A 27,801-nucleotide genomic window follows, 5' to 3' on the forward strand; every position below is an offset into this window, starting at 1 on the left:
AAAATACGTTTAATTTATTTTTGTTTCGGCTTTTTTTCTTAAGTTAAAATAAATTATATAATTAGTAAAAGGTTTGGATTTGCTGTTTATAACGCAGTCCTTTCTTATGATTTTCGGGTTCGAATCCACGTCCCATCAAACATGTTCGCCCTTTCAGTCATTGAAGCATTATAATGTGACGGTCTTCCCACTATTCGTTGGTAAAAGAGTGGTCTAAAAGTTGGCAGTGGGTTGTGATGACCAGCTGCCTTCCCTCTAGTCTTACACTGAGTGTTTTTTGTTTGTTTGTTTTTTTGAATTTCGCACAAGGCTACTTGAGGGCTATCTGTGCCAGTCGTTCCTAATTTAGTAGTGTAAGTCTAGAGGAAAGGTAGCTAGTCATCACCACCCACCACCAACTCTTAGGCTACTCTTTTACCAACGATTAGTGGGATTGACCGTCACATTATAACGCCCCCATTGCTGAAAGAGCGAGCATGTTTAGCATGACGGGGATGCGAACCCGCAACCCTCAGATTACGAGTCGCACGCCTTAACACGCTTGGCCATGTCTGGCCTCTTACACTGCTAAATTAGGGACGGCTAGCGCAGATAGTCCTCGAGTAGTTTCGCGCGAAACTCAAAACTATCCAAACCAAACCTTATTATTTTAGATAATTATTTTCACCAATATATATGTATATAGATATATATATATAATGGTTAATATCAGTAATTGGTTTTCTATGTAATGTGTAAGAGCTTAAAATCTGTACACATTAATGAACGTGTTAAGTATGAAATGAGAAACACAAGGACCTTGGGTAATGTTGTTTTCTTAATACATTGCTTCACAGTTGGCAACCTGAACTTTGTTTATCGCATAGAACTTACACCATATATTAGCGATTAAAGTCATTAAAGTTATCGATAACTGTTTTAAGATTTATATTGGAGACAGGGTCTACGACAAACCACGCATTGCACTAGTTGCGATTGGTCTATATACATATATATTTTTATACGTGCTTTTAAAGAAAATTCAACTTATAAGAGTAGAACAGTTTTATATACTTATATATATATATAAGTCAGGGTTTGTTGAAACTAATTACAAAATTAATTAAATACATGTAGGATATAGTTTATAGTTTTCTTAAAAGATGAAATACCACAATCCCTTAATAATAATTAAAATTAATTATATAATAACTTACTTACACTATCATGACACTTTATGTGATATTAATTCAATTTATATGAAAGTTGATTTTTTTTACAATATTGCACTTTCTTAGAATCCGAATTCTCTTCGGTAAGAATCATGTCCTGAGATCTTTTCTTCATTCAATTAAGAACCAATAAATTATGTGATGCGAAAAAAAAAATTCTTATTGAAATTACTGTAAACTGAATTGTGGAATAAAAAACGCAATTTGAATTAAAACAAAGTTTGATTTTTCTAGAACAGAAAATGAAGTGTAAATTATATTTAGAAGAAATCCTTCGTGAATTTGTTTGTCTGTATGATTCTTCTGTACCAGGAACAAGGTTGAATACACAATCATAAGCTTACTTAGGGTAGTTTCTTTAGAATATATTTCCAGTCCTGATTCAGGAAAACTTGAGCGTTAATATTATATCATAAAGATATTGAGATAAAAAAAGTGAAACAAATCACCAGTCCCAAGTGTTTTAGCACAGTATAAACAACACAAGTATGCTTTTATATTTATATAAATATAAAAAAGTATAAATTTAACAGGTATGTTTCGGTGAATGATATAAACTATACAAGTATATTTCTGTAAATAGTATAATCTATACAAGGGTGTTTCTGTAATTAATATAAACCATCCAAGTATGTTTCTTTAAATCGTGCAAACTATACAAATATGTTTCTGTAAATAAAATAAAATATACAAATATGTATGAACAGGATGAATTATTGCAAGGGAGGATCTTCAATAGTTGCGGCACTTAAAATTCTTTTAGGCAGGGTTAAAGTTAATTAATCTATGAAACCATCCCTATTTTAAATTTACTATAGTTTTGTGTGCTAGTAGTACCATATGTGGAACATGCTTACTACCGATTCCATTTGATTCGTTTTACGACCCCCTCCTAAGCTAACCTCAAATTGAAATTCTTCAGGGCAGTATTAAGAGTAAGTTAATCTATGAGACCTTGGCCGTGGTGAAATAGAACATTTGAATGGTTTGACCTCTTGAGTCCGAAACTAAAATTATATTTCAAATCAATCAAGAGATGACGCAGTTGTAAGGAAAACGTTCCGTATTTGAAAACTCGGAGCAGTTTTATGAGCCGCTAGGTCACAGCTGAAAAATATATGTTTATTGCATTGTTTGAGAACAACAAGTGTATAAGTTTCTTTGACGTATCGCTAAATGTGTTCTGAGAAAATATGGTGAACATTACAACGCATAAACTGTCATAAGAGATTCTCTTCCCACCACCAGAAAATTATAACAACTAACAATAAATACGTTAATATGTGAGTATTACTCAACTGAACGTTTACGGTCATGTTTTCCTGACTTCTAGTACTGAACTCTGTGATTTGATTCTCCGCTTTTGTCAAGGTTGAGATAGTCCAGGATGTAGCTTTGTATCAAAAGAACAAAAACATCAATGAAACTGAATTCTGTAATTATATTTCACGTTCCATACTCTAGCATCTCATACATAATACAGTGAAATTTCAAAAAGGTAAATTTGTAAGCTGAATTTTTCTTCGTATCCATGACGTAACCTTTTGTAACAAGTTATATCAAACAAGTATGGTTTATTATTGTTACATCTCTTGGTGTTGATAAGTACGTGTGTTAATATCAATAATGTATGAATTGATCTATTTATGATCTGGTCATTTTTAAATTCTCAAGAATTATCTGACTTCTTATCATTTTTAATTAGATAAGTTTTTCTCTATTAAAAAGTTCAGTTTATACAAACTTGCTTCGTTTCCTTATACTGATTGGAATATTTTGACAAAATATTTGAATAACGAAATTAATTCAATTGGTTTATTAAAGAAAAACCCCACGTGTAGTTTTATGATATTTAGATTCATTTGTTGATACCACAGTGTACTGGATTTCAACTTTTAAACTGAAAAAAGGTTGGATACATGTGAAGACAGTGTCTAGTTTATCATGAACAGTTTTTACCAGAAACGTAATATGTTTGAAATCATTTATAAGAATCACGAGAGATGTATCAAAAAATGATATGATATATTAGTTTTAAAATAAATTAAATAAAATTATTCATCCTCAGTCTAAATCGTTTAGCTCAACTTGTATTAATAAATGTAATTAAAAGTAGAAGCCATTGATTAATTTCGTGAATCTAGACAAAATAAACATTAGTTTACAGGTGTTTTGACAAACACCATTCGAAAAGCTTGGCGGGAAATTGAACATAATTCCTTCTTTTTATTCCTTTATATGATTCGAACATTTATCACAGTGTTGTTTTACTGGGAATTCTGTTATACCAAATTTGAAATTTTTTCTGAACATTTTGTTATGAATTTTTATTTCACTTAAAATCTCCCATAATGATATTTGTTATCTTATCATCAAAAATTAACTTTATTCCAACTATCTCGCATCAGTCTACGTAGAGGACTGCCACTTCTCATACTGGAATGATACCATGCAACAAATACAACTAATTGTTTTAAGTGAGTTGTGTTGCTGTTTAACAGATAATTATCTTGTAGAATAAACTGTAGAACACTTAACACTGTCCCTATGTTTATTAGACTGCGATTTGGTAAAATACGCTGATATCAGCTGTTAATTAGTTGGTTATGATAAAAGTATTCTTCTACTATTATTATTTATATAATGTGGTGATATGGCACAATCACACTTAAGACCATAGCTGTGAGTTTCGAAACTGCTATGATGTCACTTTCTACTCTTTGGTTTTTAATTAAAGAAACCTCGTACCCTATAATTATATTTTTCTTCAGACGTGTTAGCAAACGAATATAAATCAACGCCATAAATTTATTGTAATGTTTTTCATTTTATTTCTGATACTCATGTACTTTCAAAGTCCGATGTCATGCCAAATAATCATAATGTTGTTTATATCGTCAGTTCATTCTAAAGTAAATTACAGAGTTTTATTTCTCTTCATAACAATCTGAATTATTTGATGTGAAAACTTTAACTTGTTTTCTATTTTATCACTTTATTATTATTTATTTATATATCATACTGAATCTTTCCATTGAGTTTAGGTTAGGTACAGTTACGGTATGTTATGTGAAACTTTCCTCTTCAATTTAGGTTAACCTATTTTAAGTGAAAAGATTACATTTTACTTAAATTATACATTATACTGTTCGTCCAGTAATTATATCTTATTTACTTAATGTTCTATATTTTTTTACAGAAGAGACAATTGAATATACGGTGGACTCTAGAGTAGCCCGATGTGGCTTTGTATAATAAAAAAATACCTTACACAACTGAATATAAATAAACTTTTCGAACGCTTTATTGACAGGAACTTATTTTAAAACAACTTTTTTCCAGTTGATATAGCATGTATAATTAACAACTAATGTTCTAATTAAATACGATTTTTATGCACCGTAAAGTTTCAATTAAGAACTGTTTTAAGATTATATAAACAGATCTGAAATCATTACAAATGTTTAATATACTTTACTCTCTTGTTTTCAATTCATTCATACGTGCTTCGTAAAGTATGCTCTGTTGTTCTTAGTTAGTTTCACTAATTTTACTGATTATAATGTCTTTAATATATTTAATTTATAATATGTATAATGTATGCTGTACCAAATGGCTTACGTAAATAGTATTCCACAAACTATGTTTATTGTATATAAACCGGTCTGAAAAGAAACACGTAGTCAGGAATAGATATAACATATGTATTGTGTGGTGTTAATACTATTATTATAAATTATTCTGCTTATTGAAAATTTCTAAAGAACTAAATAAAAAATATAAAGGTAAACAATGTAACAAGTCTAACACTAATGTTTCATGTGAAGTATAAATGTGTGTTATAATGTTTATTAGTTTTTCAATTTATTCACTTTTTGTAAGGATTATTAGCCTCATATCTTGGTTTAGAAATAACAAAGATCTTGTCTGATATTTTCAATATTACGGCTTGTAATAAGTAGAAATTTTATTCTCAATTAATTATATTAATCAATTTATTAATTACCAAATTCTGATCTCCATTGGTTGATTGGATTCGAATTAAGTGCATATAATAAAACTATTTGACTTTCAACAGTTTCAATAAACATAATTAAACTGGAAAATAAAATGTCATACATATTTTCTATATTGAAGTAATATTGTCACTATGGAGAAATTCTGGAATTATTATCGAAAAGTAAAAGCAAAGTGTTCGTTGTTTGGCATTGTTTTATTTAATTATTGAAAAGAAAATGATTAAAATAGGTAATAAATATCATATGTTGGAAATTGAATTTCCAAAATCGAAGAAATCTGTAAACTTATATCATGTGTTTTAAAATTTTCTTAAACCATAATTTCGTTTGGAAAAAGAAAGCTTTCCACCAAGAATTTTCTTGAATATGGCGCCATCTATTGCAAGTAACACACTATAAAAGAAGATAAAGAAATGTTGTTTTTTTCGCTGCGTTCCTGTCGAGAAATGAGATTTCAATTTAAGATCATGATAAAATCATGTCTGATAATGATTTCTGACTGTGGATGGCAGTAAAGCATTAATAGTGACTTTTCATTCATCTTATGACCAACTATTTGATTTGTTAAAATGAAAATAGGTGGGTAGATGTCTGAGTATGTAATAAAAAACTGTACTATGAAATAAAGCTTGGACTGCAGCCAACCTTACTTTATAAGCCATATAGTAACTTTGAGGATTGGCATATTAATTATAAAAATTGTTCTGTTGATATCACGTGATTGTGTGGTCGAATAATAACACTGGATATGAAGTTTTGAATAATGTTCCAAAGAGTTTTTTGCAATCTTACATAGGCCTGACATGTATGACATTTAAACAAGATATAAGTTATTTTTGTTTTGAAAACAGATTTTCCATAATCATTGATGACGAGAAAATCCACGCCTGCAGAAAAATATACATGTAAAAATTGCTGGTTTCGGTTGAGAAAATTTTTTATGTAGAGGAGCGATCAACATTTTGACCTTCCTCGGTCATCGCAGATCCACAAAGAAAAAAAGTTATCTATCTTACCGATAGATGACCACATGTTTACGGGGAATGTTTTACTAACTATAGGAATGTAGAGGGCGTGTTTAGATGTTTGAATATATAGTTTTTGACAAACACCACTCCAACATTATTAAATAAATAAAATGTGACAAAGCCACGTCTTCTATATTAGAAAAACAATTAGAAAAATGGAAACCAGATTCTAAGAATACAAAAAGTCACCTTCACACGTTTTCGAACACTGAAAAGCAAATAAACACAACATAACCGCAGAAAACACCCAAATACTAAATAATGAAACAAACATACACAAACGCAAAATTAAAGAATTGTTACTTATTCAACAACTCAAGCCCAAAATTTTGTTCATAAAGGAACATTTTTATACTTATACTCTTTGTGAACCTGACGATGACCGAAGAAGGTGGAAACGTTGTTCGCTCCCCAACATAAAAAACAAAAATTTCTCAACCCACCCCAGCCGTTTTTAAATACAGATTTTCCATACTTAAGATACGCAGACTTCGAAATTAATTTTTCTTTTTTATATGACGAGGAAATTGTAAAAAAAAAGAGGATGAAAAGAAACTCTTATTAGGTCCAATTATTATATCGTTTATCACGATGAACACTTTTTATGTTTATATTTTTTGAAGAGCAATATAAAGAAACTGAAGAAAAGAGAAGAACATTGATGAGAAACGAATATCAATCATCATTCATCTTGATAGCTTTATGCGAAATACTCGACTTTTATTCTTAAAACTACGTGTTGTGGTCTATCTTTCATTTATCAACCTAGTGTCAGGATGACATCGTGTGGCCATTCTTTCTTTATACAATCTTTAATATGTGCGTTGCTGTCCCATTCACAGATAAAGCATGAGGGCAGGTTATGTTGGGTTACGTTATGTTAGCTAAAAGTTTCATGCTTTGTTGTTTGCTTCTTTCAAAAAATATCAAACTCTGTATAACTTAGTTGTCATCCTTACAACATACAAACTATTTTAAGTATCCACAAAGTAGCCAATGAAGTTCTTTATAATTGACCTTATTAAGAAGAAGTTTGAGAATTTTGTATGAACAAAATGAGCAATAGGAACAGATACATATATGTTACTATTGTGTAGAGCTGCTTTCAGACATCTTTTGGAGGAAGCAATGGACAATCACCACTCACTCTGCTCACATATTGCAGATCCTAGTGTTGGTATTAATTGTGCAATATTAGTGCAATAAACCATTGAAACTTCATGTAAAAATAAAGTATTAACTGTTTCTCATTATTTCTGTGCCAGTAATGTGACGTCCGTGGAGAAAGTCAGCTCTTAGCCTAAAAACTATAACCCATAGTCCCTGGAGAACCTTTTGAAAAGTTCAAATCTATCACCAGATCAATTATTTCATCTTTTGTGAAAAGATGTGGTTCAAAACACTCCTTATTATAATTTCTATTGACATCAGATCCAGAATCAGATAATACTGTATCAACAGTATCTGTTGAAGTAAATACAGCTACATCAGGTCTTAGTGACAGGTCTTGTGACAAAATAAATTTTAAATAAGAAATTTCCTTTTTTTTCCGAGTATTGCAGCCTTGCATGTTTTTTAGAAATCTTGTTATGTTTTGTCATTGTTTCATTACAACAAATTTACTACAAATAAAATAGAATATATTTGGGTCATTTACATGACCTTTTGCTGCCATAACAACGAACAAATAATACTGAAAAGAAAAGAAGGATCAAAGTGCACGCACAATCAGATACTATCCAGAAAGGGCCCAACATATCCAGGTGTGTTAAGGTGCTCCACTCGTATCCTAAGGGTCGCGGGTTCGAATCCCTGTCGCACCAAACATGCTCGCTCTTTCAGCCTTGGGGGCGTTATAATGTTACTGTCAATCTCACTATTTTTTGGTAAATTGAAGTTCAATGGAAATGTGTCACTTGGATGAAAGTACATATGACACTTATCGAGAAATCTGCACTTGATGGAGAAAAATTGTTATCATTTATTGGATTCAGCCAGCAGGAATTACTGTATTACATAGGAACATTTAAATACAATAAAACTATTGCAGGTCTCTATTATTCAGTAATACTCAAGAAGTGAAACTTATTATACTGTTATAATGATAAGTTTTGGGGAGTGTGTGTGTGTGTGTGTGCTTTTCTTATAGCAAAGCCACATAGGGTTATCTGCTCAGCCCACCGAGGGGAATCAAACCCCTGATTTTAGCGTTGTAAATCCAGAGACATACCGCTGTACTAGTGGGGGGCAAGTTATGGGGAAAAATGCAGCATAAAAAGATTTTGTTTCCTTGTAATTGAGTACAATACGTTTACCCAAAAAGTCAGTTCATTATACCTTGTTTTTTATCAACTCATTATTAGTCAGTAATAAACTGAAACTACAAACTGGTTTAGTTGAATTTGCAGTTATCACACAACTTTAATGTGTCGCTTTTACTTGTGTATTTATAACGATTCCTCAATTTATAAATATAATTCTCATATGGTGATAAAAACTTGTACATTTTATTTCAGAAAGTTTATTCTAAATGATTATATAATCCACATATTTTCTAAATATGAATTACATTATGACAACAACACAATATAAAAAGTTGTTTATTCTTTTACTCTTATTTCATAAATAAAAACGTTTTCATGCACATTTTACCATCTCTCGTGTATACCTGTGGTGGGTTATACTTGCATTAGATTAATTTAACATTGACATTAATTTAGAAAAAACACAAATGTAAAAGGGAAGACGACTATAAAATATGACAAAAAGGGAAGAATAAAAAGTTACCGCTTCCAAAAATTAAACACATTAAGATTTGTAATATTCTAATTGTACGTGTTTTTATGTTTGTGTGAAACATTACCATTGTTTTAAAACATAAAAAAATCACTCTTCAAGTGTAGGCGTTGCAAACTGATATTTTTTTCCTTACAATCTCATCAGAAAGTGAATGTGGCCTGAACGTCAGAGATTAAATATTTAATTTTCTCTTTAATGATTTTAGGCCTGGAAGTATCACTAGAACGAATTTTAATTCTATCGTGTATAACGTCAAAGCTGAATAAAGAGTTACGCAATTTAGGCCTAGTAAAATCGTCAGGCAAAAATATTCCAGGGTTCAATGAAAATCTTTTTATAACTCAAAATAACATTAAACGTTAAATGGTGAAAAATATGGCAATATGAAATCATTTCCTTACAACACATAACTGGCAAAAAAAGAACAGTAAAACGGCTGAATCATCATTTTATACATCTATACAATCATTCCTTAAAACCGACTTTAGAATTTATTTCTCTTCCCCCCACAAAGTGCAGTAGTATGAATGAAAATTGTATAGTTTCAATTATTTTACCATTTTTTGGTTCCTTAGATTATTTGAATATCACATTCTACAATTTCATGGAAAAATATATTATGTCATCATTTGAAAGTTTTCATTTAATGTAATAGGAATTTCTGTGTATTTTGATGCTATGGTCAAATATGCTTCACGATAAAACCAAAGAAGTTGACAATTTGAAAAAGAAACGCTCCAGAAGATATATTACTACACGGCCAAATGTTTGACATGGAGATTTGTTAATTGTAATGATAATGGTAAAAATTTGAGGGTCAATAACAAGTCAATAAAGACGTAACATTTCTTGAAGAATATTTCTAAAAGTTTTTTTTGATAAATATTAAGAATAAATTATGAAAACTAAATAAAACAACAAATATTTATATATTATACTGCTATCTGTTGGTACAAAAATATTTTGTCTTAACAACAGTCCAAATATGATGCACATAAATCTCTTTACTATCTGTAGGTTTCACAGATTGTAAGTCCAAAAGGTAATTTCCTTTCAATTTCATCTAACGCTTTTTATCATTTACTTGTACGTATAAAGTACGATCTCAACTTTCTATCTGCAGTTACAAACAATTATTGTACTAAATTTACTAATACGTAGTCCCATTATTTCCAACTGTAAATGATAATTGTTGTTAGTTATTCTTATAGTTCTTAATCAATCTTTCCCGTGAGATCCTTACTAAATATAAGATAGCTGCTCCCTGATTTGTCATATGAAATGGCGTCATATTTTCTGAATCGTTGTCATCGAAACTAACACGACTACTTCCGTCAAAAGACTTCTCGAACGATATTAGTTCTTTTCGTAAATACTATGAATCGAACATACTGTAAAAATGGAATATCTCTGAAAATTATCCATTTATCTCCCGATAATATAAAATTTCCTTCTTTAATAAAAGAAGTCTTATTTCTTTCTGGTATAATACTCATGTTCTGTGCCGCCATGTTTCCATTCATCCAATAGATAATTATCGTGGTAAACCATCAGATGTGTGTACTACTGAAACATATGAAAACAAGTGTCTAATGATCACACACACATAAATATATGACACATACAAGAGTGTTTATACAAGTCCTATGTTGTCAACTTAATTCTCATTACCACTACACATATTAGGAGACATAATCTCTTGCAAAGGCAGCAGTACATCTCTGCTATTTGATACAAAGAAAGGACTTTGCAGAGTAGACTCATTTTCAGCACTTAAGTAATTAATGAACCAGCTCATTCCAAGTTTCTTGATATTTCTCGCAGAATTGAGAGATCACATCCACCAGAGTTCTACTGAATCATTCTACTAATACAATAGCAGCTGGATGAAAAGCAGTTGTTTCAGTTTTTTGGGCAATTAACAACTGACAAATGTCTTTTATTAACTTGGAAACAAAGTTAATATCACTATCCGTTACTAAGTACTGGGGTACACCGTGTCTAGCTACTACGTAATTTACAAATGTTTAGCAATCATCGCCGTTCTTTGATTAGGCAAACATACTGGCTCTGGACATCTACTTCACTTGTTTGTGACACTAACACGTATTTATTTCTTGTGTTTGAAGTAGATAATGGATCTAAAATGTTCATTGCCATAATCTAAAATGGAATTGATAAACTTGTAACTTATTGTAATGCAACGTTTGTAAAGTACGGTCGTGTCTTTCGTTTTTGATATTCTATACCTGAATCACAATAGTCTTAATATCATTGCGCATATTTAGTTAAAATAACCGTTTATTTATTCTGATGTATGTTTATGCAAAAGCTAAATGTGCTACAAAAGGTGTATCATGACACGTTTTCATAACCTTCGTCTTTAGATTATGTGGTACGACTATCTGTTAAGACTTTTCATTATCAATTCTTTACATAAGATATATGAGTCTTACCCGTACTCTGTATCTTTTCCCTGTAAGTTCTTTATTTTGTTCACTAATCACACAATCTAAATCCCAAATTACTTATAATTTATTCTCACTTTCGATTTTAGTTTCTCCGATTTTTTGTTAATAGAGTTTTCTGTTGTGTTTCTTCAGGTTCAGTTCTTCTTACTCTAATTCTACTTAGAACATCTGCAATAGAATGTTTTCTCCATGTTGTATGAATCACTTGAAAATCATAGTCTTGGAGTAAAAATAACCATCATGCTAACGAAGAGAAAGGGTTCTTTAATATCATTAGACGCCTTATATTACATGATCTGTGATGATAGTAATTTTCTTACCATACAGATAACAACTGAAGGTTTTTATTCCAATCACGACGGCTAAGCATTTTTGTTTTATGACCGAGTAATTTACTTCAGCTTTTCCTGACTGTCTATTGACAGTATGAAAAGTTGTATGATGTTATTTTCTGTTTTTATTTAATTGTGATAATTCTGCATTTTATTATAGCCTGAAGTATCAGCGTTTGTGATAACTTCTTTACTAACGTCTGGGTGTCTCCTAATTTCACCAAAGCTTTTTTGTCTTTTATCTGTCCAGTCAACTTCTCTTTCCTTCTGAGCTCAGTTACAGGTTTCGACAACAACTCAAAATAATGTATAAACCTTTTATAAAATACAATAAATCCTAGAAATGCATGAATATCTAACTTTTCAGTGTCACGTTTTACACCGTCTGTTGTTACCAATTGGTACAGATAATTTACTTCTTTTATCAAAAACTGACATTTGATTGGTTTAAGCTTTAAAGTTCCTTCTCGTAATCTATCAAATACACGATTTAATCTTTCTAAATTTTCCTCTATTGTCGCAGCGAACACCATAACATCATCGTAATACAGACAATATCCCATAAGACATAGGTTGTTTCCAAACTAAGATATCAAGCTAATAATGTAGAATAATCCAAATGAATCAAATTGATTGTTAGACCTACTATATTACTAACTTTATATTTTCTATATAGTTCCTTAAAGATTTTGAAGAAGTAGAAGAGTTTATAATGACAATAACACAACCAAAATACCCATATTTTATATCTGTTGATGAAGACGTGTTTCTTTTGTTGAGACCGGCTTATATACGACAAACATAATTTCCGGGACACTAGTTACGATAACCTTTTGATACAACATACATTATAAACTTATAAATAAAATATATTACAGACATTATAATCAATAAAGTTAATGAAATTAACTTTAAAAGAAGAATAGAACACACCTCACTAAGCACGCACCAATGACTCGGAAACAAGATAGTAAAGTAAATTAAACTTGAAGAGATGTTAATTGATACCATAATTTGGATAAAGAAACTTATTTAATGAAAAGATAAGCTGTTAATCATACATGCTATAACAACTGGATAAAAATGTTATAATATAAGTTCCTGTCAATAGAAAATATCGTTCGGAAAGTTTATTTACATTCAGTTCTGTTAGTGAGTTTATTATTATCGCAAACACACATCGGGCTATCTGCTGAGTTTACTGTATATTCAGTTGTCGCTACTGTGAAACACAGAACGTTAAGTTTGTTAGAAATAGGTATTGGACGCCCTGTTGAACGTGTAATTTAAGTAAAGTTGGAATTTTTCAGAAGTATAAAATAAACTCAATTTTAGAGTTTCACATGACATAACGTAACTGTACCTAACCTGTACTCAATAGCAGTGTGACAAATAAATAATAATAAAGTGATAAATAGAAAAGAAATTAAAGTTTTAAACTTAAAATAATTCACATTTTATCAAAGAGAAACAAATAACTCTGTAATTTACTTTTGGACGAACTAGCAATATAAACACCATTATGCTTATTTGTCATCAGTAAGAAAAAAAATTAAAAACATTTCTGTAAATTTTATAGCGTTGATTTGTGATTTATATTTGTTTGTCAATACATCTGTAAAACAACAAAGTCGATTATAAAGTATGCTCTTGTTTAATTAAAAAACTCATAAACAGAGAGTTACACCACAGCAGTTTCGTTACTCCCAAATATGGCCTTAAACAAGATTACATCAAAGAAGTATGGTTTATTATTGTTACATCTCTTGGTGTTGGTAAGTGCGTGTTTTATAGAAACAGTGAATGAATGGATGAATTTATAAAGTGGTTATTTTCAAATTCTTCAAATTTTTCTGATATTTTAGCATTTGAAAAGTATTTGTTTCACTAATGAACAGTTCACTTTTTACGATCTTGCTTCGTTTCTTATACCGATTAAGTTATTTTGACAAAAATATTTGAATAAGAAAATTATTCGATGTTTTTAAAGAAGATTCCACGTGTAATTTTATAATATTTAGAATCATTTCTCAATATCATACTGTACTCGATATTAACTTGTAAAGTGAATAATGGTTGGATACATGTAAACATAGTGTTTAGTTTATAATGAACAGTGTTTACCAGATATGTAATATCTTTGTAATAATTTATAAGAACTAGCAGAGATTCGGTGATGATGAAATTATGCTTGGTGGTAATACTAGTAAGTTTGATATTATACACAATATTGAGATATTGGCTCTAACGACATTTTGGAAATTAGATGGGCTGTGTAAATTCATAAAGAAAACCAGGACAGGGCCAGGAAACAACAGAAAGTTGTCTTATTTATTGGTCACTGAAGTGGTTGAATTATAGACTATTACCTATCTAATTATGATGTAGAATGATTTATGACAGCTTGATTGTTTAAGTAGATCAGTAACGAATTAGTACACGATCATAATAGAATAAGTTTCTGAACTACTTGTGGATACTGTGTATCATATTTAATAGATCGTGAGGATAGTGGAAAAAAAACACTTTAAGAAATATCATGTAACAATGAAAAAACAAGATCTGTAGCAACAACAGAAGTTTTTTTTTCCAGACACCAAGAGGAGCTCTCTTCAGAAAGAAATTATCTCTAGACTCAATGTAAGTTCTCTACAATACATCATTATATCCAACACCGGAAAGAGAACATCAACTATTTCTTGTTTTAACTCTTTGTGACTATTCTAATGCCGTTATTCTAAAGGACCAAAATCATATTAAGTAGTACAAAGTTAAATTAATATTCAGTAAAAGTGTTACTTACATTAAAAATTTAATCCATTTTTAAAGATGGATGTTGAATGTAGCTATTCATTACATAAAAAGTTAATAAAAGAAGAATTTATAAAATCTGAGTCTCGAAGTCTTTATTTTAATTGTAAAGCTTCGAGTTAGTGCCTGTGTGCTTCATTCACCCAAAGAATCCTCAATTAAATAATCTTCTGATAGGTAGCATTATTCGAAGCTTCAGCGGCTAAGCTTCAATGCAAATTTTTCACCAAAAGTAACATAATCTAAACCGAGCAGTAAAGTTTGACATAACGTAACCCAACCAAACCTGATCTCAATAGCAGTGTGATAAACAAATAAATAATTATAGAGTGACAAAAAAAAAAAGAAATTAAAGTTTTCACATAAAATATTCAGATTTCAACGAAGAGAAACAAATAACTCTGTAATTTACTTTTGGACACACTAACGATACAAATACCATTTTGATAATTTGTAATGATGTTGGACTTTAAAGTACATCAGTATCAAAAAGAAAACTAAAAACATTTCTTTAAAATATATAACCTTTATTTATAGTTTATATTCGTTTATCAATACTTCTGTAAATCTAGCCAATTATAAAGTATGGCATTTGTTTAATTAAGAAACTAATAAACAGAGAGTTACACCACATAAGTTTTGTAACTCACAAATATGGCCTGAAGTATGATTATGTCATATCAACACATTATATAAATATGTAAATTTGAAGAACACTATCAATATAACCAACTGACTTACAGCTGATACAAACGTCTTTTACCTTATCGCAATTTAATGAACATGAGGACAGTTAAAAGTAGTCTGCAGTTTATTATATAAGTTAATTATCGGTTAAACTGCAGCACAAGTCACAGCGAGAAATAGCTGTATTTCTTGCATGTTATCATCTCAGCAAAAGATATGTCAGTCCTCTCCGTAGAATGACAGAAAATAATTAGACCAAAATTAATATGTAATTTGAAGAGACCGTATTTTAGTGCGGGATATTGTTTATAAAAATAAATTGATAACATAATTCTAGGAAAGTTATTCAAGTTTAGAAAAAAAAAATATCCCAGGAAACCATCACCATAACAAATGTTCTCATCATATAACAAACAAACAGTAGGTAATATGTTGAATTTCTTACCAAGCTCCTTCAGCGAAATCTGTCAGAACACCAGTAAAATAACTTTTGTTTTGACTAGATTTACTAAATTAATCAATGGTTTGTAATTTATTTTATATTTAATATGCTCTATCTATGAATATTTCACAATAAAATCTTATACCTTTATGGGGAAAATGTTATACAATAGACGAATATTCATTGTACTAGTTTGTTTGTGTTTGTGTATGTGTAAAACACTTTGGTAGATCCAAATTTCCTCACGGTCTACAGAGTAGTCTTTTTCTTTAATGGTCATACATTTCTAAAAAACGAATTTTGATATTTATTTTTATTACAGATTTTCATTTTGTTTTTGGATAGTTCAGTCTACAATGAAGGAAGTTAAGCTAAAAACGGACAAACGAAATGGCACGAATCATCCACGATGGTTATTGTGGTCATGAAGATATGGGGAAAAATACAACAAAAAGTTGATTTGACAAAAAACCAGGATTCGGAATTGATGATGGACATGGAAATGGTGACCTTAAATTAAGAGGTAGGTATTGAAGAGGAACAGGAACATGATAGGATATTGAGTTAAAAAGGAATGACAGTCGATATTTGGCGCAGAAAACCGTAATGGCAGAAGATAATTGGTAATAACTCACATAATTTATAGTGAGTATATGAACATTCAATTACGAAACGTTTTCAGAGATTCACTTTTGTAGCAATAAAGTGAATTAATATGACCACCTGGTTAGCCGCTATACTCGTATTCTTACAATCGCTGGTTCGAGTCTCCGTCACAGACACATGCTTGACTTATCAATGGTAAAACAGTACCCCAAAAAGTCCAAAATTCTTGACTTATATAATGTTTTTTTATTGATGTGAATATTACTTTAAATCAGGTAAAGATGCATAGTCTAGTCTTTTAATAACTATCAGACCATATCATAACTGCTTTGTTACTTTTTTTGCAAGAAGATCCTATTTAACTTTACTGTTTTTATAAATTTTAAATATTTAAAGAATTTGCCGCTTTCGGATGAATTATATAAGTAATTGGTTTTCTGAGAAATTTATAATGTCTAAGAGCTTAAAATTTATACACATTATTAAACTTATCACGTATGAAATGAGAAACATAAGGGCATTAGGCTATGTTGTTTTCTTAATGCAAAGCTACACATTGGGCAATATGAACTTTGTTTATCGCAAAGAACCAACACACGATATAATCGATTAAAGTCACTAAAGTCATCGTTAAGTCTTGGGAGAAGAGAGAGGAATTTTGTATTTGCAGACCGTAAGACATCTTCAGTTTTACAAAAGGGTAAGACTGGAACATTTTAACTTCTGCTTTATAAATAGCTGTAGAGAAATATGAGATATTCATAAGTGGAATAGCGTTTGTGATATATTATTTGTTACACAAAATCACACTCGTATATGTATACGTCTGTTATATACATATTTGATGAATATTAGACTTTTATCAATAGAAAAATTATATAGATAGATAGATAAATTTATAGTGCATATTGAAACCAATTACAGCAGTAGTTAAATAATTTGTAGTTGTCTTAAAACATAAACTTCTTAAACAGATTAACAAAGACAAAGTTTCGAAGTTTCTGAAAACCGGAAGATGACCATAGAAGGTTGAAATGTTGTTCTCCACTTAATATTAGTAAAAGATTTAAAACACATACCAAAGTCTTAAGATACATTTCACTTCAAGTGCGTTTCTTGTCATCCCGAAAACCTTCCCTAATCCTATAAAATTACTTAAGTTAATTAAGTTACTTATTCATAATAACAACGAGAACTTGGTGCTTTTAACTCCACTTATATGAAACTTTATATATGTTTTTTTTTTTTTATTTTCACAGTGTCTTAGAATCCGGATTATCGCCACTTGAAATGATATTTAAAATGTTACCTTTATTCAGAAAACTGCCCGAAGGTTATACAAAGCAAGAAAAATATATACTTAAAATTACTGTAAACGTAATTTTGAAATAAAAAACTGCACTGAAACTTAGTTTGATTTTTTTCGCAATAGAAAATATAAAACAATAAATTGAATAAAGTAAGAAATAAAGTGTAATTTATTGTTAAAAGGAAACATTCGTTTATCTATCTCTCTGTGTGTTTCTCCTGAACCAGGAACACCAATTGATACAAAATCAAATGCTTTCTTAGGTTAACATCTGTAGAATATATACCGAGTGTTGACAATTCGAAAAAGAAATGCTGTAAAAAAAATATTACCACGTGATGAAATGTTTGACCCGGATATTTGTCTTGTATCTGTACTTACATTCTTGTTATCGATATTTAATCAATAAGCCAGCTGTTTACATTTCAGAAAGTTTTAAGCTTGTTTGAAATCAGTCTTTCGTAATTTTATCTCATATTGTAATGGTGTCAAGCTGTGACAGTTTTTTTTATTGAGCTCATTAATGCAATGTTTATAGTTTCAACAACTCTTTACAAACCTTGATTGCGTCAACTAGTTACAATCTAAACGCTAAAATCATTGTTGTTCTATAATTATTGTTGTTTATATACGTGTGTACTGATACTTCACTGTATCCTGTATCACACTTCTCATTGTTAACCAATATAATACGAGGCTTTTAAAATATTAAGCGAAGCCTCACTCCTAGTCGTTTAAAAAGAAAAATTATATCTGATTAATACTTACAAGCGAAACCTCAATTTTTCCATCCTTACATCTTATATTCTTCAACATTTACAATCTTCTATTATGTATATATGTATATATATATATACCATGTATTTATTATAAACTTGTTCATTGATATAGTGATTGGTAATAAACACATTCAACGATAGTACGTTATCATATAATATTCATTAGCTATATAACACTTCACCATATAATACTTAATTGTAAAAGAAACTCCAAATTAAGAAAAAAAATGATTAATATAGGTATACTTTATATTACTTACGTTTAATTAATACATCAAATTGCATGTCATTCGTAGCAATCAAGACGCGTCCTCATTCGTCTTCATTTCATTATTAGTTCTTTCCTGGTCTTCTCTTGGTCTGGAACTCATACATGAAATATCTTCAAGGAGTGGAACGTTGTAATTACTCGCGCACTGCGCTGTTTTACACGCACTTCAATTTCTCAGTTACAACTTCTTCGCTTACGTTTTCGTCTACTTGAATAACATTATCGTAATGTGGGTTTTTATCTGTCATTGATTGTTTCTCGGGTAATATTTCAAAACTTCTTTTGTTATCGTCTCTGGCTAATTAATCTTGTCCTTCTATACCTGTTCTCAAACTTTTCATTTTTAGATTCTCAAACATACATATAAATTAATTGATTCTATTAAAACTTTATATGTATGTTTAATTTACCATGAGGTAACCTAGCCAATTAATTACAAATTTAATAACAAAGTGTAGCTATTAAAAATAACTCTACATCAAAATCAGATGGGCTTTCGTTACATAAATCAACCACTTCAGTGCCCTGTGAGGAAGACAACCTTCTTTTTTTTTTTTTTGTCCAGGCCTGATTTAGTTTTATTCTTGAATTTAAACAGCTCATCTATCTTACAACATATCATTAAAGCCAGTCTTTAACGTTTTGTGTATATCACACTATTTACTAGCAAAACTACAAAAACCATAATGTTATCATTACTGAATCAGTCAACTTCCAATTATCTCAGTTATTTACTTCTCCTGTAGCACTCTACATGTTGATGAAATTCCTTGATACTTTACCCAGCTTTCGAACAGGTGAAGTTTCAGATTTCATCTTACATGTTTGACGACAGCTCAATAAGGTTTGACTCTATAATTATATTCTGAATATTTTGTAATTTTTTATACACAATAGTTCTTGCCAGTCGGGTACTCTTATATTTATCGGACTTCCTGTATATTTAGTTTTACTTCTAAGACTATAGGATAATGTAATTCGTTAGCTGTGAGCAGAACAAGTTCAAACCAATCTATGACATCAACTGTTCCTTAATTCAATTACATCAGTTCGATAATAAAACAGTTTGATATTTAATTTAATATCAATGAGGTAAGTTCATTTTTAACATATAAAATAACGAAGTTCCTTGTGTCTTAATTTTGTGAAAATAAAATTATTATATTTTTACACAGTTCAGGGTCACATACACTAATGGTACCTTCTGTACATTTCAGGATATCTTTCTCTTCCACAGTCAGAGCTAACGAACACTTTCAAAACATTTCCACCTGACTATTAAACCACGTTTTTGTGGGTTACGATAGGGAATCAAAATCCTATTTTTAATATATTTAATTCTAATAAAAACTTCTATCTTAACAAGATATCGTCAAAGGTCTCATAGTTCTTAGTTAATCCTTTCTGTAAGATCCTTACTAAACATCAGATAGCTATTACCTGATTTGTCATATGAAATGACGTCATATTTTCCAAACCACTCTCATGAAATCAGCACGACTACTTACCATAAAAGATTTCCCAATGATATTACTTCCTCTTGTGATCATATTATTAATCGAACATACTGTAAAAATGATATATCTTCGAAAAATATCTACTTATCTCCTTATAATACAAAATTTCCTTCTCCAATAAAAATCATACCCATCTTAGTTTTTGCCGGTACACTACTCTTGTTCTTTGTCGCCATGTTTCCAATCATCTGGAGATAAATGATCGAAATAAAACTACAGATATGTCTACAACTAAAATATATAAAGACAAGTGTGTTATAATCACATACATATGTATATATAACATATACAACAATGTATATACACCTCTTATATTGTCTACTTAAATCTAATTTCAACTTCCATATGGCTTAACATATTGTTAAAAGGTTTTAGCACACCACGTGTTCCTTCAATAGAGCTAACATTAACTCTATATCATTAGGTTTTGCCTTTTTATTTGCTTGTTTCTCCCTATATTCAGAAGGTTGTGTTAAATGTTTATTGGGTAACTGAAAGGTTAAATGCAATCTCTGTAATAGCTCAGTCTTGTGATCGTAACCTACTGCATGATAAAATATTTTTGGGTTTATTCTTTCTTGTATAGGGATCAGTACATCTCTACCATGTAATGTAAATAACGAACTTTCCATAGTAGACTGATTTTCATCACTTATGTAACAGATGAACAAGCTCTTCCCCAGTTTTCTGAACTTTCTCACAGTATTGAGAAATCATACCTAGCAAAGTTCTATTGAATCTTTCTACTAATACGGTAGCAGCTGGATGAAAGCAGTTGTTTCAGATTTCTGGATACCTAACAATTGATAAATGTCTTTTACTAACTTACAAACGAAGTTACTACCTTTATCCGTCAGTAAGTACTGGGTGTCTACCTATAATGTTATTTACAAATGTTTCAGCATTTATTAACTCATCATTATTTTGTTCACTAATCTCAAATCTAAATCACAAATTATAATTATTTGGCCAAAAACTAACATGACACTAACGAAACAATTTTAATATTTAATTAGCCAGTTCTCAAAGTGAGTTTATGGGATATGAAGTAGGATTGGTAACAGTGGAAGCTTTCTTTGATAATACTGTTTATTTTAAAAGATACCATAAAATATGCCCATCTATTTGTATTTTGAGAAATGAAAGCAGTAACGGTAAGACTAATTAAATTCACTGTTGGTGCTTTACCATAATCTACAGTCAGAAATCGTCATTAGATGTCATTTTATCATAACCACAAAATAAAATCTCTGACACCTACACAAAAAAAAGTTTTTTAAACTCTTTGTGCCACACTAGATAGCACTATATTCCAGACAATGTTCGATGGGAAGTAATTATTTATCTAATGAAATCATGGTTTCAGAACATTCAAAAAACAAAACTTAAGTTTATCGATTTTCAGTTCCAACATAAAATATTACTATTGACATATATTCGTCGTTTCCTTTTCAATAATGAACTGAAACAGTGTGGTAGAACGAGCTCTTTGGCTTAACTTTACGGAAACACTTCGATATTTCCTGTATGGTTACAGTTTTGCTGCGACATCGGAAAACAGTGTGATATGTTATTGTCCAGTTCAAAAAGATTCAATAAAACTGTTAACAATCAAACAGTAATATTATATTCACCAGTTTCTGATCTAATGAACCAATAGGGCTCAGAATTTGATAAAAAATCTAGGGATTAAAATAGGAAATTGGGAAAAAGATTTATACTTATTATAAGCCGTAATAAAGACAATATGTTAAAAGATCTGTTATTTTTAAACAAGATATCAAGCTAATAATGTACAATAACTCTCATTAAAAAAAGTTTATAAAATAAAAAAACTGAAAAACATTTTAAGACATATTTATACTTTATATTAGAGAAACGTTTTAAACCTATTACATTTTAACCTTTTCGTATTTCATATTGTTCCTTAGAAATTTTCAACAAATATAACAGATTGTAATAATGGTGTTACATGCACACTATAAGCGTATAATATCTTTGCTGACTACATTTTCTTTTAAAACCAGATTTTTTACGACAAACATAAATTGCCGTATAAGATTTACAAAAACCTTTCGATAAAACATATATACATTACAAATTAAATATATTACAGACATTATAATCAATAAAAGAAGTGTAACTAACCTTATAAAAAAAAAGAACATACCATACGAAGCACGTTTCAATGACTCGGAAACAAGTTAGTAAATTAAATTAAATATTTGCATTAATTTCAGATCTGTTTACAGATTCGTAAACAGTTGTTGATGGAAGAAATTATGTGGATAGAGAAACGTATATTATGAGAACATGAGTTGTAAATCATACATACTATACCAACTGTGAAACAATTGTTATTAAATAAGTATCTGACAATAAAAATTAGCGTTCGGAAAGCTTATTTATATACTGTTGTGTTTGTGTGTTTTTATTGTAGTAAAGTCACGTCGGTTTCTCTGCTGAGTCTTCCATATATTCAGTTGTCTATACTGTGAAACATAGAATAATAAGTCACGAAGAAGTAATTATTGGACGCACCGTAGAACGTATAATTTAAATAAAATGTTTAATTTTCATCTAAATAAACTTAAATAAACTCAGTTATAAAGTTTCACATAACGTAACTGTACCTAACCTAAACTCGTTTGGAATGTGACAAAGAAATAAATAATAATAATGTATAAAATAATAAACAAATTAAAGTTTTCACATACAATAATCCAGATTATAACAAAGGAAAACAAAGAACTTTGTATTTTACTTTTGGACAAACTACCGATATAAGCACGAAATGTTTATTCAGTATGATATCGGACTTTGAATGAACATCAATATCAATAAGAAAATTAAAACATTTCCATAAAGTTGATACCGTTGATTTGTGGTTTAAATTCCTTTTATCAATACATCTGTAAGAGATAGCAAATTATAAAGTACGAATTTTGTACAATTAAAATCAGTAAATGGTAATCTGGGTTATAACAGTTTCGTAACTCAGAGCTATGTCCTTCACAATGATTGCGTCATAAACATATTATATAAATTCGTAAATTTGAAGACACTATTAACATAACGAACTAACTTACAGCTGATATCAACGTCTTTTAGCTTATTGCAGTCTAATAAAGATGAAGCCAGTGGTAAGTGTTTTATAGTTTATTTTGTAAGCTAATTATCGGTTAAACTCTATCACAGCTCACCAGAGACAAATAGTTTTATCAGGTTCTTGGTATCATTCCAGTATGAGAAGTGGCAGAATAATGTGAGATAAATAGACCAAAATTAATTCCTGAAGAGCGTGGTGGGAAATTGAACATGATACTTCTTGTTTGTTATTTCATTTGTCAAAGTGCTGGTTTGCTGGGAATTCTTCTATTCTATATAAGAGTTCCTTTCTAAGAATTACTTCATCAAATTAACCAAGAAAAAATTTTCAACTCTTTGTAAACCTGAAGATGACCTGAGAAGGTGGAAATGTTGTACTCAATTTAATCTTAGTAAATGTTTTAATACTCCAACCAAACATCTTGAGATACATTTTGACTTGAAGTTGGTTTCTCGTCATCACGAATAAACTTCCCCCAATCTTTTAAAAGTAATTAAATTTAATTAAATAACTTACTTATTACAACATCGACAATTTTGTGCTTTTTATTTAATTTATATGAAACTTTATACATCTTTTTTTTTTTAAAGCTTGTTAGGATCCGGATTATCACCAATAGAAATAATGTTCTAAAGCCTTGCCTTTATTGAATTAACAACCTTAAGGTTATAATAGTGCAATAAAAATATTTTCTTGAAATTACTGTAAACTTAATTTTGAAATAATAAAAATTTTCATAGAAATTTGGTTTGATTATTTTGACAATAAAAAACAAAGAACATTAAACTGAATAAATTGAAATAAAAATTACATTGAAATTTATTTTATTTTTTGTTATAGAAAACACAAAAGAATAAACTGAATCAAGTAAGAAATAAAGTGTAATTTATAGTTAAAAGAAAACTTTCGTTTGTGTGTCTGTCTGTGTGTTTCTCCTGTTCAAGGAACACGATTTTATACAGAATCAAATGCTGGCTCAGGTTAATTTCCGTAAAATATATTTCAAGTGTTTGCAATTCGAAAAAAGTAATGTTCCAAAAGAAATATTACTACATGGTCAAATGTTTGACTTGAAGATTTCTCTTGTATCTGTACACACATTCTTGTTATCGATATTTGCTCAATAAGCCAGCTGTTTACATTTCAGGATGTTTTAAGCTTGTTTGTAATCAATCCTTCGTAACTTTATTCCATCATGTGGTGGTGTCAACCTATCACAGTTTCTTCCTGGTTCCACTCATTAATAGTGTCCATAGTTTCAATAACCCCTTGAGTGACCTTGATATCGTCAATTAATCACAGACAAAACGCTAAAGGTGCAGCGGAAACTTTCTCAACATATTTTATAGAATCATTGTTGTTCTATAATCATCATTGTTTCATGCACGTGTGCACTGATACTTCTCTGTATCCTGTTAGCTTTCAGGGGAGATGTATTGTCTTTGTAAAAAAAACAACAACTGAAGATACACAAGCTTTCCACGACGAGAGTGTAAATTATTTAAATGGTTATAATTTCGTAAGAAAGTTAAAATTTAATACATATATTTTTATCACAGGTTTCCGTTTTCCTTTTGGATACTACGGTCTGCACTATAGGAAGTAAAGCTCAAAATGGAAATAACGATAGAAACCCGGAACATCTACGATGGTTGCGGTGATCACGGAAACAAAGGGGGAGATACGAGCGGTAATGACAGACATGGGAGTAACAGTGATCCAGGTTTTCATAAAAGTAATGGAAATAAAAAAGACAAAAGGAAAGAGTTAGAAATAGACACAACCAGAGTCTTAGACGCTACCTATTGCTTGAGAGGTGGTGGAAGCTGCAATAGCAGTTTGGGATACGAAATAGTATTGGATCGTGAGCTAACAAAGAATGTCCGTCAAAATTTGGTTGCAGGAAATCGTAAAGGCAGAGGATAATTGGTAACAGCTAATTCAGGTTACTTTAAACTATTGAGTATGTTAAACGTTTAATATATAAATTTTGCGAAATTTCACTTTTCTCGTAAGAATGATACAAAATTTAATTACCTGGCCGCTTGATTTTTAGCGTGAGGGTCGTGGGTTTAAATATTCGTCATACGAAACATGCTCACCCTTTCAGTTGTTCAGAAGTTTTTATGATAACGGTCAATCCTACGATTCATTGGTAATATAGTAGCCCAATAGTCAATTTACACTGATAAATTAGAGACTCCTAGCACAAATAATTCTCTGTGAAATTAAAAAGGAAGAAGCAAACCAATTCAGGAATACAAAATTGAAAGTAGGTAAAATGATTAAACAGTTTATAATTTTGATAGTAACTTACTGATTGACCAACATTTATCCCCAATGGCACAGCGGGAAGTCTGCATATTCACATCAACAGAAATCGGGTTTTGATCATCGTTCTGGGCACGTACAGGTTCGTACATAGTTACGAGTAGCTTCGTAAACTGAATTGTGAAATAAAAAAACTGTTGATTGAAATTAAGTTCGATTTTTTAGAATAGAAAATGATGAGTAATTTATACTTTAAAACATCTTTAGAGAATTTGTTGGTGTGTGTTTCTCATGTACCATTAACACGGTTCGATACAGAATTATATGCTTACTGGTGGGTAGTTTCTTTAGAGTATATTTCCAGTCTGAGTAGGGAAACTTTGGCGTTAATGTTATACCACAAATATATTGAGAAAATAAAACAACAGTGAAACGAATCACCAATCCCATAGGCTCTAGAATAGTATAAACTATACAAGTATGTTTCGTTAATGATAAATGCGTGTATTAACATCAACAATGCACGAATTGATCTATTTATCATCTGGTAATTTTCAACTTCTCCAAAATTATCTGATGTTTTATAATTTTCAAAAGTTCATATTTTAAAAACTTGCTTCGTTTCCTTATACTGATTAAGATATTTTGACAAAAATATTTGGATAACGAAATAAATTCAATTGATTTATTAAAGAGAGACCCACGTGTAGTTATATGATATTTAGGTTCATTTGTTGATACCACGGTGTACCAGATTTCAACATCTCAACTGAACAAAAATGGATACGTTTAAACATGGTGATAAGTTAATAATGAACAGTTTTCGCGAGTAACATAATGTTTGAAATCATTTATAAGAACTACCAGGAATGTTGGAAAAATGATATATTCGATTAGTTTAAATATAAATTAAATAAAATTATTCATCCTGTGTCTAAATTGTTCAGCTTAACTTGCATTGATAAATGTAATTACAAATCATTGATTAATTTTGTGAATATAGTCAATATAAACATTATTTGACTTGTGTTGTAACAAATATCATTGAAGGAGCTTGGCAGAAAATAAAATATATTTCTTCCTGTTTGTTGTTTTATACGACGAGAACATTTGTCACAGTGTTATTTTACTGGAAATTCCGTTATACTGAATTGAATAAAAATTTATATTTCACTAAAAATGTCTCATAATGATATTTGGTATCTTCTCATCAGAAATCAATTTTAGTTTAATTATCTGGCATTATTCTACGTGGAGAACTGCAACTTCTCATGATGAAATGATACCATGCAACAAATACAACTATTTATGTTCGGTGAGTTATATTGCAGTTTAACAGATAATTAAGTAATAGCATAAACTGTAGAACACTTCCCACTGTCCTCATGTTCATTAGATTGCAATCAGGTAAAAGTCGTTGATATCAGCTTTTAGTTAGTTGGCTATGTTTAAAGTATTCTTGAAGTTTACGTATTTAGATAATATTTAGGTTCATTTGTTGATACCACGGTGTACCAGATCTGAACATCTCAACTGAACAAAAATGGATACGTTTAAACATGGTGATAAGTTTAAAGTACTCTTAAACTTATGAGTCATATTGTTACTCATAGCTGTGAGTAACGAAAATGGGATGTAACTTTCTATCATTGGTTTTACTCAAAGAAATGTTGTACCCTATATTTAGCTTTTTCTTCAGATGTATTTGCAAGACCGATATCACACAAATAATGTTTATGGTGTTTATAACGTCAGTTCTTCCAAAAGTAAATTACAGAGTTATTTGTTTTTCTTCAATACAATCTGAACTATTTTATGTGAAAAAAAATTAGTTTGTTTTTATTTTATCAATTTATTATTATTTATTTATCTATCATTATAAAACTTTCCTTTTGTTTTTAGGTTAGATGCAGTTACGTTATGTTATGTGAGTTTGGTTTAGACTACTTTTCATTGACAGGAACTTATTTTATAACAACTTTTTTTCCCGTTGGTGTATCATGTGTGATTGACAACTCGAGTTCTCATAAAATAATAATTATTATACACGTTATAGTTTCAATTAACAGTTGTTTAAGGTTATATAAACATACCTGGAATCATTTCAAATGTTTACTACACCTTACTATCTTGTTTCCA

The 27,801-nt window shown here is 30.0% G+C and overlaps 1 protein-coding gene across 2 annotated transcripts in view; it reads left to right on the plus strand.

Moving 5' to 3' along the window:
• The window catches only part of LOC143254135 (uncharacterized), a 73,638-nt gene extending 46,190 nt beyond the window's left edge, over window positions 1–27,448 (plus strand). Inside the window, exons 1-2 of one of the 2 annotated variants that reach the window (XM_076508926.1) lie at window positions 23,363–23,425; window positions 24,951–27,448. In XM_076508926.1, coding sequence (XP_076365041.1) covers window positions 25,006–25,317 — 312 coding nt within the window. In that variant the 5' untranslated portion in view covers window positions 23,363–23,425; window positions 24,951–25,005 and the 3' untranslated portion in view covers window positions 25,318–27,448. Of the gene's footprint in view, window positions 1–23,362; window positions 23,426–24,950 lie in introns of those variants that run through there. The other variant, XM_076508927.1, reaches the window with a different exon arrangement.
• Window positions 27,449–27,801: the final 353 nt, after the last annotated feature.

The sequence above is a fragment of the Tachypleus tridentatus genome, chromosome 6 (assembly GCF_004210375.1).
Source record: "Tachypleus tridentatus isolate NWPU-2018 chromosome 6, ASM421037v1, whole genome shotgun sequence".
NCBI classification, from domain to species: Eukaryota; Metazoa; Arthropoda; class Merostomata; order Xiphosura; family Limulidae; genus Tachypleus; species Tachypleus tridentatus.